We start from the raw sequence: 14,950 nt of genomic DNA, 5'->3' as shown, positions 1-14,950 counted from the left end.
ACCTTTGCAACAATTTTTTTAAATAAAGGTATAATCATTTATTTTGTTGATGCTTTGCATGCTCATTTAACTTATAATCAATAATTTATATTCAAAAAATAATTAAATTGTTTAATTTTTCTTAAATTTTAAAAAAATTTGAAAAAATTCAAAACTTTTAAATTCTTAAAGCTATTTTATTTTAACATATTTTAAAAATTTTTTCTTAGTGCTTACTATATTCATCATAAAAATTTTGTGCATTTTTTTGCTGATATATCAATTTGAATATTTTTTATAGATTATTTTGTAAAAAAGTAGAAAAAAAGGCTAAAAACTCGTATATATAACATGCTGTAAAAGGTATATATAACATGCTGTAAAAGTTGTAGTACCTCATAAAATGCTTATTCCATGCATAGTTTAAATAAGTGCATTATACTTAGGGTAAAAAAGTTTACTTCAAAGCTTTATCTTAAATAAAAAGCACTCCTTAGGGATTTAGTTAAGAAAAATGTAGATAAAGAGATGATTTTTTTCAGTGCATTTGAAATAGTTGGAAGTTTTAATATAACCAATAAATAAATTTCGATATTTTGGTCATTTTTTGGGTACTGTGACCAGATCTATTTGTAATTTAAATTTATTTTAATATGACTATTTAAAAACAAAGCTCTTCCCTAATTTGAAAACGGAAGTCTTTATTTTTTAATAATTTTTTCAAGTTTCTTAATTAAGATATTTTAATTTGGGTGCCAGTACTTTTTACTGTAAAATTCAAAACGCTCCGAAAAGTGCTTTAAGATTATTTTATTTTATAATCAGTTAAATAATAATATATTTTTATTTTTCAGTTGTGTTACAGCGTTATGAAATTAGATTATTTGATGAATTTGTCTTAAGAGGCAATATGGCTGTTCTTCGCTGTCCTGTTCCTAGTTTTGTTTCTGATTATGTAAAAGTTACTTCATGGGAAAGAATTGATGGATTTTTAATAACTCCTGGAATTATTAGCGGTAAGAAGTTTTTTTAGAATTTTGATAAAAATATGTTTTTTAGATGTTTCAAGATTACTTCTTTCTTAAAATTAAAAGAGGAATAATGCTATAACAAACGCTAAGGAAATAGTGGTTTTAATAATGTCTTTTAATAATTTTCACAGACTGATTTAAATTATATTGCAAATAAAATTATGAAACTAAAAATATTAATGCTGATCATATGTTGTTGGTAGCTGCCTGTATATTTTGTGAAATTTTAAATTTAAAATAGAAGTATTAAACAAAATTTTGAGACGTTGGTTATTTCACAAACACAAATTAAAAACAGCTTTAAAGTATGTTGTAAATTAATAAATAATTATGAAAAAACTATATTTAATATTGATATTATTTTTTGTACAATTTTAAATTTAAAAAAAGAAGTAGTATACGAACCATTTAAAACGAAAGTTTTTTAATACAAACACAAAATCAAAACAGATGCATGATATGCTGTGAATTAATATATAATTATTTCAAAAATTATAGTGTTTGTCGCATGCTATTAATATCTAGTTATATTTTAGTGCAATTTTAAGTTTAAAAGAAAAGTAATATACGAAACACATTTGTGATGCTAGTTATTCCACTAAAACAAATAAAAAGCAGATGTAAAATATACTGTAAATTTAAGTATAATTATTAAAAAATAATAATGTTGGTCGTTTGCTGTTAATATCTAGTCATATTTTTGTGCAATTTTAAGTTTAAAAGAGAAGTAATATACGAAACAGTTGATCAACACAGCACACGCAAATTAACGCAAAACTTAAATTAAAAATAGATGTAAAATATGTTGTGAATTAATATGTGATTATTAAAAAAATTTTAGTGCTTGTCTTATGTTTATTGAAATTTAGTTATATGGTCGTATACTGTTAATATCTAGTCATATTTTTGTTCAATTTTTAAGTTTAAAAAAGAAGTAATATACGAATTAGTTGATCGAGACAACAAACAAAAATTAAAGCAAAATTTAAATTAAAAAAAGATATGTTGTTGTAATTTACAAAATATGTTGTAAATTAATATATAATTATTTAAAAAATTGCAGTGCTTGTCTTATGTTTGTTGAAATTTAGTTATTTATTTTTACAATTTTCAATATAAAAGAGAAATTATACCTTAGCATTTGAGAACTTAGTTATTACACTAACCTAAATTAAAGATAAAAAGTATGTTGTGAATAAATACATAATTAATGTAAAAATTGTAGTGTTTGTCTAGTTAAAAGAACTACTCAATATTTCTTTTGTACAACTTCTGTTTCACAAGGAAAAAAAAGCAATAATGCTAAACATTTGAAACATTGAACATTTATTTCACAAATAAATTTTGATAACTATTCAAGATAGGAACAAAATATATCGAGAATAAAAAATTGTAATTCTTGCTGCATTTTGTTGAATAAATTTCAGTTCAAATGTTACATAAAATTCGAGCGACAATATATTCACATTTTATTTCAAAGATTTGTTTTGAAAATTTATCAAATTCATGCACAAGATATAGTTAAAGTTTATTAACCAAACTTTAATTAAAGTTTAAAAAAATAAATTTTCAGTTCAAATTTTCAAAGAAATATGGAATAGTTTATTTATTTCACGTCAAATTTCACGTCAAAGTAAATGAAAATAAGCTTAATGCATTTTTATTAACATTTTCACACTTTTTAATCCATATAAACTCTATTTCTGAGTATTTGCAATTTTAAATTTTTTCCCTGTCTCAAAAGTAGAAAACGTGACTATTTTAAATTTCTTTTATTTAATATTTTATGACTAAGAATAATGTAAAAAAAATAAATAGTCCTTTTTTAAAAAAAAGGAAAAGCATATTTTAAATTCTTTTTTTCTTTGCAGATAATGTACTTCCGAATCCATGACTCTCTTTTAAACTACAAAAAAGAGAGGCTTTTTGAAATAAATAAATAAAGCTTATAATAAAAATGTTGATTAGGGAAAACTAATTACCTTTTAAATGTCTTTTTTAAAAAGTTTTAAAAAAGTAAAAATAATGAATGCAATAAAATATGAAAAAATGCATTATGAAACAAACGGTGAAAAGTATTCTGGTAAAAAAAAAACTTTATAGGAATGCCATTTCTAATAAAAAAAGAAGGAAAATAAAGAAAACATAATTCTGGGAATTAGAAAATACCGTATTTTGACCATTGAGGTTCCGGTTTAACGAAAATTCAGATAGTCAAAATTATATAGTCATTTTAACTACACATGGAGTAAAAAATATTAAACTGATAAGTTAATTTAATCGAATAAATGGTTTTTATGCCATGCTTTAATATATTATAAAATTAGCACATTTAACCATATTTGAAAAATTTTATCACATATTATAAAACCATGTTTCAATATTAATTTTGGCAAAATCATTACCAAAGAGTTTCGGTAAAAAACTCCGAGCTTGTTGGTGCTCCCACATAGCCAGAAATGCAGTTTTTTTTTAACGTATTTAATAATTATTTTTATCTCACTATACTCTATTTCTCATTATGCATGCAATTTACTTTTAGCCAAATATGGTATGTTGGATAACGGAGATCTTTATATACGAGATACGACGGAACATGATGGATCTTATAGTTTTAGATGCCACACTGAAAATGAGATTACTAAAGAGAAGAAATCTAGCATGAATTATTCAAGAATCATTGTAACAGGTAAATGTTTATTTAATATCACCAAAATTTCAATCAGATTGATAAAAATCTATTAAAAGAGTTTATTATAATTAATATAAAGAATAATATATAAGTTTAAATAAATGTTTTCGTAATTTTACTCAATCTTTTTTTTTAACAATCGAAAGGTTGCGGGTTTTTTGTTTTTAAAGTAGCATTTTAAATTGGTCATGTAAGAGATTTTTAATGACATTCTCGATAAAAAAAAAAAATAAGCATCACGAGTTTTATGTAAGCGACAGTATGCTGTTTCCTTCTTTTCCTTCTTTTCTGTTTTAATCAAAAAACTTGCAAAATGCCTATCTGGAAACAATACTGCGGAATAGCGTGATGTAAAAAATGCCATTATTGGTAAACTGAAGCTGATTTCTAACTATCTTTTTAAGCTAGATTGGACACGCATCTAAGTATACGGAATCAATCATATAAAGTGACATTATTATTTAGTGCGAGTTGAATTAAATAAAATGTATAATGCGCAGATAAACTGACCAGTCTGGAAAAATTGCGGATATAAAGATCGGATCTTTATGTTCTAGGACTCAATCTTAATAATTCGATGGGGTAACATATATGCTACTTGATTAGTGTGCACCATATTGTAAGCTACGAAATCAGTAGCAAAAACGTACTTCTGAATTAGTTCGCCTTTTCTCAATGAATTCGGATTTCTGTAAACCAAAATATAAGGAGTTCGGTCAGGAGCGCGGCCCACAGTATGGACATCTAAATTGTAATTTTACTATCTGTGTATTTCAGCATGTCTTGTGATTTTTATAAGCAAATTGTAAATTTTTGCCCAAAATTATAAAATTTGCTTATCCAAGGATAATTCCACTAAAAGTAGAACTTTAAATAAAATTTTTTTATTTATTTTCTTATTTTATTTGATTGTAGTCAAAAAAAGCTTGTGAACTATATGGTATACAATCTTTTATTTCACTTTAAAAAATGCAATTTTAAGTGCAAAAAAACAAATCGTGAGCAAAATCCATCAAATAGTTTCTGAAAAATAAAATTTTAAAAATACCACTTTTTTAAAATCGCATTTCTCAGGAATTACTCGACCTATTTTAAGCCATTTAAAATTACATTTTTTAAAAAAAATAATGTAAACGATTAAAGTTATATTAGCATGCAATTATCTTTGGATAAACAAACTTTTTAATTGAATGCAAAAATTTTTCGATGCGCTTAAAATGTTGGCGAGATAGGCTGAAATATTCCAGAAATTAAAATAAACTTTTGAACGCCCTCCTGAACAAGTCCGTATTTCCCAGATAACCTTCATCCTGACATCGTATTTCCCAGATAACGACTACCCCTAATAATTTGTGGGTCAGAAATCCAAATCCGTCGAAAAAAATGTTTTTTTATTCAGAGAAAGTTAATTGGCATATTTGAGGTAACCCCTTCAAACCTTGAAGATGGAGACCAAGAACGTGAAGTTCCGATCACTAAATTAAATTATTCAGGTCGAAAAAAATGTTTTTTTATTCAGAGAAAGTTAATTGGCATATTTGAGGTAACCCCTTCAAACCTTGAAGATGGAGACCAAGAACGTGAAGTTCCGATCACTAAATTAAATTATTCAGGTCGAAAAAAATGTTTTTTTATTCAGAGAAAGTTAATTGGCATATTTGAGGTAACCCCTTCAAACCTTGAAGATGGAGACCAAGAACGTGAAGTTCCGATCACTAAATTAAATTATTCAGGTCGAAAAAAATGTTTTTTTTATTCAGAGAAAGTTAATTGGCATATTTGAGGTAACCCCTTCAAACCTTGAAGATGGAGACCAAGAACGTGAAGTTCCGATCACTAAATTAAATTATTCTGGGTCGTCTGGCTTTTTTTTTTCACTTTGCACACTTACCTATCGAAATCTACATGTAATTTAAAATATTTTTTTTATTATTTTAAACCTTTGATTAAATTAAACAGTTTTTTAAGTTCAAGAAGAAACGTTTACATTTTACCCACCAATGATTCAAAACTAGTGATTTTACTATAAATTAGCTCATTTCTTTGTATTTTAAAGAAACATCAAAAATAATGCATGATTTCCTACTTAAATATATTTTCAATCTTTCACTTTTAACAGATTTAAATAAAACTAAAAGTCTGTCTCTCTCTTCAACAATAATATGTTTTTCAATGATTGTTGTAATAATATTTGTAAAACAAACATTAAATAGTTTATATTAAATTCAATATTTTTGATATTTCCGAAAATAATTCAATTATATCATGCCATTTTGTTTACAACGATGTAATCCTATAGATTTGATCAAACGAAAAAAAAAATCTTTCTTTCAGAACCTCATCATAATCAGCCTCCAAGAGTAACAGGGAAGTTGAATCGTGTAACTGTACCCGTAGGACATCGAGCCACTCTTCCTTGCATTGCTCAAGGATATCCAGCACCAACTTATCGTTGGCAGAGGACTCAAGAAGATAAAAGGCCACTTCCAGATCATTCTGTATCCGTCAGCCAAGAAGGAGGTGTTCTGATATTTCATAAGGCTCAGTTAAGTGACTCGGGTCGTTATGTCTGCAGTGCAACTAATAACCTTGGAGAGGACAAAATAGAAACTGATCTTATCGTTGAAGGTAATTTCCTAAAATAATTAAGAATGTATGCGTAAAAAAATATTATACAGTGCCCAAAAAAGCGAACCATCCTGAATAACTTTTGATCTAAAGGGTGGATCTTCGCGTTTTAGGACTCAATATAAACAGTTCGAGGGGATGACCTCAAATATGCTAATTAATCAGTGCTGACGATATTTTAAGTTACGAAGTCAGACACAAAAACATACTTCCTCTAAGTAAATATATATTTGTTTTACAATTTCAAAGTTTTTATCTTAAAATTGGTTTAAAGCAATTTCATACTTTGATCAAAAATGCTAATTAATAAAGATAGACGATATTTTAAGTGACGAAATTCAGATTCCTGACGACGGACTCAGATTCTTGACCCCTAAAATATAGGGGGCAGTCGTAATCTGAAAAATATGGCCCCAATAGTTTGGCCAGGAGTGTTCTCCAAAGTTTGGACCCCTTAATATTAATTTTACTTTTTGCGTATTTGGTTATGAGAGGAGAACTTTTTCAGTTAATTAATTTTTTTACATTCAGTTATAAAATTCGTTTGTCCAAAAATAATTCCATGCGAAAATAACATTTATTAAGTATTTATTATCTTTTATTATTTTATTTAATTATAGTATTTTGTTTCAATTTTTTAAATATCTGACTTTTTCAAATTCAATTTCTCAAGCACTAGTCGACTAATTTTGCTCAAATTTTGTATTTTGCCATGTGAAATTGGTATTTTTTAAATGATGTAAAAAGTTGTATACCTTACAATTCATAATTGTTTCGCAGAAAAAGGTCTCCAGACACAACGAAATACGCAAAAAGTAAAATTGACTTTAAAGGATCAAAACTTTGGAGCGTTTTCCTGACCACACTATTTGTATCATATTTTTCCAGATTGCAGCTACCCCCTATATTTTGGAAGTTAAAAACCTGAATCTGTCAAAAAAAATTATATTTACGTCCAATTTTTTGATACCTCATCCTACACTGTTAAAATTTTCATTCTAAAATTGCGTTAAAATAACTGGCAGCTGTCTGTCCATGCGATTAACCGTAAAGTTTAAGGTAAAGAACATTTTTTTCCTTTATGGTTTTGAAAACATTTACAGAAAGTATGGTTGTAAAATCATGAATACAAAGCTATACTGTTTTTTAACCATTTACAACTTGCATTTTTCAAAAACGTAAAAAAAGGAAAAAAAAAATTTAACTAGACATAGAAGCTCGGCTTTTCGTAAGGTAATGGGCATTGGAGAGTGCCGGACAATAGAAATTCTTCATGTATTGAAAGGAATGGAGCAAATATTGTGGTGTCAGCACTAGGACTAGAACTCCAGTTCTGCCGGTCATGATATGGACAGATAAGCCCGCGCGGCTATGATACGTGCGCATTTGCAAAGAACCAAGTAGCTTTATTAGGTGGTTCTAGTTGGTGCGACAAAATTCTAGTTGTTTAACCGTACTAGGTGAAAGCAGTTAATAAAGAGTTTTTCTCAAACTTAACAGTTTGATTTCCATTTTATTTATGGTTATTTGACTGTTTTGATTAAATATGGGGAAATAACCATTCAACAAATTGTTATTTAATCATTTTTTTCCGCGAAATTTCTAACAGTGTAGCTTACAGCTAGCAACAACTAAATAACGTATTTAAGGTTAACTCATTGAACCATTAAGTTTCATTTAAGTTATTCTTAGAAGAATTTTTTTTCTTACAGTACAATGATGAGAGCATATATAAAGAGATGTGCAAATAGATTCAATGCAATTTTATTTTTCTTAATATTTATATTTATAATTGCAAAATAAAATTACTTTGAATACAGAACTATTTGAAATAATCAATGAAGTAAATTGGTTTGTATATTTTAAAAATTACCTTTCATTTCCGCTGTTTATTTGCCAAAACCCCAAATTACTTTATCATGAGATTTTGTTTTGAGTCATCATGAGTCCTCAATAAAGAATCAACGAAGTCCTAAAAGCAATGACTGTAAAGAACTAAAAATTCATAAGAAATACTAGTCTTAGAAATAGTGATGATTACGTAAAAGTCAGACTTTGGCATGAAAAGTAATCAGAAAGAGAACTTATTATTATGCCCCCCCCCGAGATACTTTGCCCCTACAGTATTATTTTTTAATTTAAACTATGTTATCCAGATCTTCTCTCGAAAAATAGCAACAGTTTCATACCTATTTATTATAAACATAATTTGTTAAGAGCAACAATAAGTACAAAAATCAATCATGGCAAATTTAAAAGTTTATAATTTGTTACATGAGCTATTTATTATTCATTAAAGTTCTGCTTAGTGTTCGATAAATATTTATCTGTTTTGGGGTTTCATCGCTTTAAACAATCGAAAACTTTTTGGATCCACAATTTCAAACTGAGAAAATACTGATTTTATTCCTCTTTTTTTAAGAAATTAAATATTATTATGGATGTCGGCATAAAAATGGTCATAAATATTTTAAATCAGTAGGAAAAATATTTTTCAGCGCATTAGTAGTCGCCGTTGATGAATTTCAGTATTCGATAAATGATTTTTGCAGAAAATTGGATTTCTGTCTTCTACAAATGGAAGAAAAATAAATTTATGTGTGTTTATGTATCAGAAATTTATTCATGATTTTTACTCGAAGCTCGAATTTTATTAAACATAAAGAATATACTTTGGGCAGAACATTAAATGCATTGAAATTTAATAATGTGAGTTGGAGAGGAAAATTTAAATATTCAACCTTAACGTGATTCAAATACCCCAGGGGTAAACATTTTGAGTTAGAAATATTTTATGAAAGTGTATTTTAAATTATGCATATTTTTATCTGTCTTTTCATGCATCATGGAATAAATCAATAAATACATTTACGAATAATATGATGAAACAAAAAATCTTATTTATTTAATAAACACTTTTTGCGCCATATTTAAATTTATCGTTTAACAGTGGGAAGTTTTTTTTCTCCACATAAATTACATTTTAATACAAAAGTTAATTTTGTAATAAATATTAAAGTAGTAACTATCGAATTTTACTTTTATTTTTAATGTTCCCATTTAATATGCACGTTTTGACTTCAATAAGCAATTAAATAATTCGTATTCAATAATTATCATCTCAATAATCAATAATTATTCATTATCAATAATTATTATCAGTAATTATTCATTTAAAAAAAGAATAATTATTGATAATCGGGTATGCACTTTAAAAATGTACAGATAAAATTACGGAAAAATTAGAGGCTACCTGAGAGACCCCTATTTTTACCGAAAAAGTTCATACCGTAATTTTATTGAACTACAGTGATTGTACAGAAAATTGTACCTCAAAAATTATGGTACGTCAAATTATTCCGTAAAATCTTACGATAATTGTTACTGACATCCTCAGTACCGGTACAACCTTCTGTTTCTTAAGTACTATTACATTATAAATTCTAATACACAGGCGATTAGGCTGATGATAGACTGATTCTAATAAATAGATGAAATATTTTATGAAATTGTATTTTAAATTATGCATATTTTTATCTGTCGTTTCACGCATCATGGAATAAATCAATAAATGCATTTACGAACAATATCATGAAACAAAAATTCTTATTTATTAAATTAACACTTTTTAAACCATATTTAAATTTATCGTTAAACAGTGGAAAAAAATCACATTACATTCACATTACATTCATTCACATACATAAATCACATTACATTCAAAAAATAATCTTATAATAAAAATTAATGTAGTAACTATCTAATTTAATTTTCATTTTTAATGCTTTCAATTAATGAGCATGTTATGACTTTAATAAATGATTAAAGAACTTGTAAGCAAGCCATCATTTAAAAAGAATAATTATTGATAATCCGATATGCATTTTTAAAAATTCCGGATCAAATTCCGGAAAAAATTAGTGACACCCTGAGAGACCTCTATCTATTTTTACCCTGAAAATGTATACCTTAATTTTTACAGTAATATTTATTTAACTGGAGTGATTCAGTGATTTTTCACAGAAAATATAACTTTAAAAAGTATGGTATGTCAATAATTTTGTTCCGAAAAACATTACAATAAATGGTAACGGCACCATGAGTACTGGTACAGTCTTTTGATTTTTGGGTGTTATCACATAAGGTTTTTAATAATATTAATTTAAAAACAAGTTTTTCTGAAAGAAAAACTTTCTGAAAAATTATTGAAAGTAGCCATGATTATCGGTACAATCTTTTGATTTTTGTGTGCTATTACATAGAAAGAAAAATAGTCTGAAAAATCTCCTCTTAAAAATCATTGTAAAGTTTAAATCGTAAAACTTTTATGATGATTATTCTTACCAGTCCCAAATTTTAGTCGTCTGATTTTTCTGTATTATCACATTAATTTTTAATAATATTTTAAATTAAAAACCGTTTTGCTTGAAAAAAAATAAGTAGACAAACTTTATCTAAAAAGTCATTGTTTGAAAAAATTAAAATGTATTTTTCGTTGTTTTGCTTTGAGTGACTCTTGTTTACTAATTCTAATTTGCATATTGTTGAAATTTGCTGTAAATTACAACAAAAGAAATTGCTTACAAACGAGTGTAATAATTTTAAAGATAAGAGTTTTTGCTAAAAAAAAGGTTCCAAAGCATTTTATTCGCAATGTTTTATACAATAAATCTGAATTATGGAGCAATAAATATAATGGCCCAACGAATAAAATTTATCACGATGTATTTTACGCCTAAAACAAGCATTCATCTGATTTATGTTTGTTTCTGAACTTAAAGTTCTGGTAATCCTCACTTAGATATGCAAACGACTTTTTCGTACGCAGTACTTTGTTTTTTTATGGTAATTACACCAACCAAAAAATATGTTTAGTAAATGTTTGTTTTAATTTAACAAAATGAAATTCCAGCTGTTGAATTTGTTTCGTTTATACCAGCAAAATTTAAAAGAAAAATATATTATACAGAAAGAAATGTAAACATAGAAGCTGTTTTGCCCAAAATACCGACTCTAAAATTGAATTAAAAAAATAAATAGTTGAGAAGGTTCAAAAAGAAATTTTTTTTTTTTTACTTTTCATTATGCTCTTCAGAGAATTTGATGTTTTCTAGAACACTTAAATTGTATTGCTCTAGGTAAATATTTTAGGTAGGTACATAATTAGTTTTAATTCTTTTTATATTTAATTAGTAATTTTATGAATCAAAAACTATTAAATCAAATCAAATTATCAATAAAATAGAAATATATAGTCTAAACAAAATAACTATATCTATAGCACTCTCAGAAATAAAACTCTCAATTTTAATGATTCTTGAGCTATTAGTCGTTCAGTCATTATGAGTTCAAAAAGTCTGCTTTTTTAATTATAAAAGAATTGGCTAAGCAAAATAAAAACTGTTCTTGTAAACATATCGTGTCTTGTCTTTTTTCCTCAATAGAAAACATGCTAACTCCAATATCCCCTTGTCCATTAAATAAGGGTTGCGAGGTCGTTCATTTGATAAATCTAATTTTCGTATTCCGTTATTTTGACCGATTGTCAATTTTTATCAGAGCAATTGAGGTTTAAACCTGATTTAATTGGAAGCCGATTTAAAAACAGTTCAGTTGTATTGAAATATTCAAAATGAATGCAAAGTTTAATGCAACATACCATTTCGTTTTTGTATATACAATAACGTGTATATGTAAATGCGAATAAATACGTGGTATTTAACTTTCAATGTGGTATATGTAGCTGCCTAGTGGACTGCCTACCAGTGTTTAATTAGCTTCAGAAGTTTACTCTGCTTTTCATTGTTTCTTATCACGCTTTGCCAATCCATGCACGCCATTCATTTGCCATTGCGAATTAAGTCAGGGAAGTACGCCTTTCGTTTGACAAGAAAGTACCGTAAAGGTAAAAATACGTCTTTGCTCAAGATCTTCTGGATCGATGGCAGTGTCACTCATTTGCGATTCCCCTTCCGCAATTTTGACAGAGATCTGAAGGGAAAGGAAATATTCTCCAACTCCCTGTACCGATGGTATTACTCACAAGGGAAACTAGGGAAGTGTGACTCGTCAATTTTGAAATAAACTAGTAGGATGTATGCCTTATGAAGAATAATTTTAGGGGGCAACATTCGTTTCGGCCCATAGAGGGTCCTATGAGAGATAAAAAATAATTAAGTATGTAGAAAAATCGGTATTTCAATGCAGACTACTATTAGTTATTGTAATTATCTCATACTCCAATTAATTTTGTGCTACTTTCACGTACTATATAATGCATATTTATTGTCAAAATTGATTTCGAAAATTTTATATATCTGTAGTTTTTCAGAAAAAAAAAAATTGGCATTTTAAAAAAAAAAAATTTGGCATCAAATTTTTAAAATTTTTTTTTTCAAAAAATTTTCCAATATTAAAACTAGTAAACAGTAAATTTCATTTATATGAGAGTCAAAATATAATACGCATTTTCCCAAACTGATGGAATTTTTTGTGAGTATAGCTTATGTAACATCCAAAAATGTGATTTACAAGAAAAAAATTTTTTTTCTTCATATTGTTAGATCTAGCAAAAAAATCTGAAATAATTTATGTGAGTGCATAAAATTAAATTGCATTTATAAAAATGTTTTCAAATTTGATTGGCGGGAAATTTGAACTTAAAAAATGTTTAATATTTCAATTCGATTTTTTTCATAAAAGATCAACTGTACTTTAAACACAAAATTTGAAGTGATATGTCACTTTAAGTGGAAAATCCGTTGATATCTATGTCCTGTGAATTGTTCAACATTTTGTCAAAACATTGCTATCTATATAATATTATTTTTATATCTGATATCCTAGCTAATTTTTGAAATATTTAACTTTAAAAGTTGGCATTAGCTAGGATATCAGGTATAAAGATAATTGTATGAATAATATTTCAAAAATAGCAATGTTTTGACAAAATATTGAACAATTCACAGGACAATTTTTTTTAATAATATGTTAATTTTTTGGCAAAAAATTTAAATTTTTTTGAAACTTATTTTTTTATCAGTTGTGCAATAAAAAAAATTAAGAAAAAAAATGTGTCTATTAAAGCGACAAATACTTACAAATTTCGTTAATATAGTACGGTTGACCTTTCAAGAAAAAAAAGAAAATCATTGAAAACTGAAATATTTTTTTAAGTTCAAATTTCCCGCCAAACAAATTTGAAAACATTTTTATAAATGCAATTTAATTTTATGCACTCACATAAATTATTTCAGATTTTTTTGCTAGATCTAACAATATGAAGAAAAAAAAATTTTTTTTTTGTAAATCACATTTTTGGATACACATTAAATATGAAAAAATTCCATCAGTTTGGGAAAATGCGTATTATATTTCGACTCTCATATAAATGAAATTTATTTCTGTTTACTAGTTTTAATATTAGAAAATTTTTTGAAAAAAAAAATTTAAAAAATTTGATGCCAATTTTTTTTTTTAAAAATGCCAATTTTTTAAATTTTTTTTCTGAAAAACTACAGATATATAAAATTTTCGAAATCAATTTTGAAAATAAATATGCATTATATAGTACGTGAAAGTACCATAAAACTAATTGGAGTATAAGATAATTACAATAACTAATAGTCTGCATTGAAGTAATGAAATACCGATTTTTCTACATACTTAATTATTTTTTATCTCTCATAGGACCCTCTATGGGCCGAAACGAATGTTGCCCCCTAAAATTATTCCTCATAAGGCATACATCCCACTAGTTTATTTCAAAATTGGCGAGTCACACTTCCCTAGTTTCCCTTGTCAGTGACCTTTCACAGCAGTTTCGATTCCACATATTTTACGAACACGTTTATCGCACATGGTGGGTATTTGCGGAATCGAGAATCGAATCCTGGTCCGAATCTCTAACCCAGTGTTTCCCAACGTGGGGCCCACGCCCCACTGGAGGGCAATTTGATTGTAAAGGGGGGCAATTCAAAAATGGACTCGACATGAATTTAAACCATTTGCTCTGGGCCATTTAAATGCAATGCGAGATTTCGGTGACAAAATCGAAAGAAAAAAGCAAATTCTTAAATAATTGCGGTCAATAAATATTATGTGACTTAGGGATTTTTTAAGCGATAAACCTGAAATGAAGTATCTGTTTACAGTCGATGGTAAAGCATTCGTGAGTTATTTAGCCAATATCTTTGAAAAACTGAATATATTAAATAAGAAACTTCAGGGAGCAAATAAAACTCTTGTTGATGCAAAAGCGAAGATATTTGGCTTCATTATATCCATATTGAGTTATGTCAGAAATATATTAACAACAAAAACTTTGAACAGTTTCATTGGCTCCAAAAATGTGAAGTAAATGATAGCGCTTTGCTTGTTATTGTCTATCATCTAAAAATTCTATCAGCTGATTTAAAAGAAAGATATTCTGATTTAAAACAAATTTATTTTCCAACATGGATGTTGCAGTCCATGTTAGTGGATTTGTCTGATATATCAAATATATCAAGAGGAACTTGCAGAAATGCAAAATGATGAGTCAGTTAAAACTTTATTTAAAAACAAATACCCAAATTCAATCAAGTGTGCAAGAAAACTATTGTTACCGATTCCATCTTCA

The 14,950-nt window shown here is 26.9% G+C and overlaps 1 protein-coding gene across 4 annotated transcripts in view; it reads left to right on the top strand.

Moving 5' to 3' along the window:
- Positions 1-14,950, top strand: part of LOC107442911 (cell adhesion molecule Dscam1) — a 165,388-nt gene that overhangs the window by 67,873 nt on the left and 82,565 nt on the right. For all 4 annotated transcript variants that reach the window (XR_015429966.1, XR_015429967.1, XM_087154001.1 and 1 more), the window contains exons 3-5: positions 834-995; positions 3,553-3,699; positions 6,037-6,330. Coding sequence is in view for 2 of the 4 variants with exons in the window: in XM_087154001.1 (XP_087010127.1) it covers positions 834-995; positions 3,553-3,699; positions 6,037-6,330 (603 nt within the window). In the remaining 2 variants the exon portion in view is untranslated. The remainder of the gene's footprint in view (positions 1-833; positions 996-3,552; positions 3,700-6,036; positions 6,331-14,950) is intronic.

The sequence above is a fragment of the Parasteatoda tepidariorum genome, chromosome 10 (assembly GCF_982258835.1).
Source record: "Parasteatoda tepidariorum strain Cologne lab strain chromosome 10, Ptep-v5.0, whole genome shotgun sequence".
Lineage (NCBI taxonomy): Eukaryota > Metazoa > Arthropoda > Arachnida > Araneae > Theridiidae > Parasteatoda > Parasteatoda tepidariorum.
The sequence above is the reverse complement of the archived record's forward strand: the minus strand, read 5'-3'. Positions and strand labels throughout refer to the sequence as shown.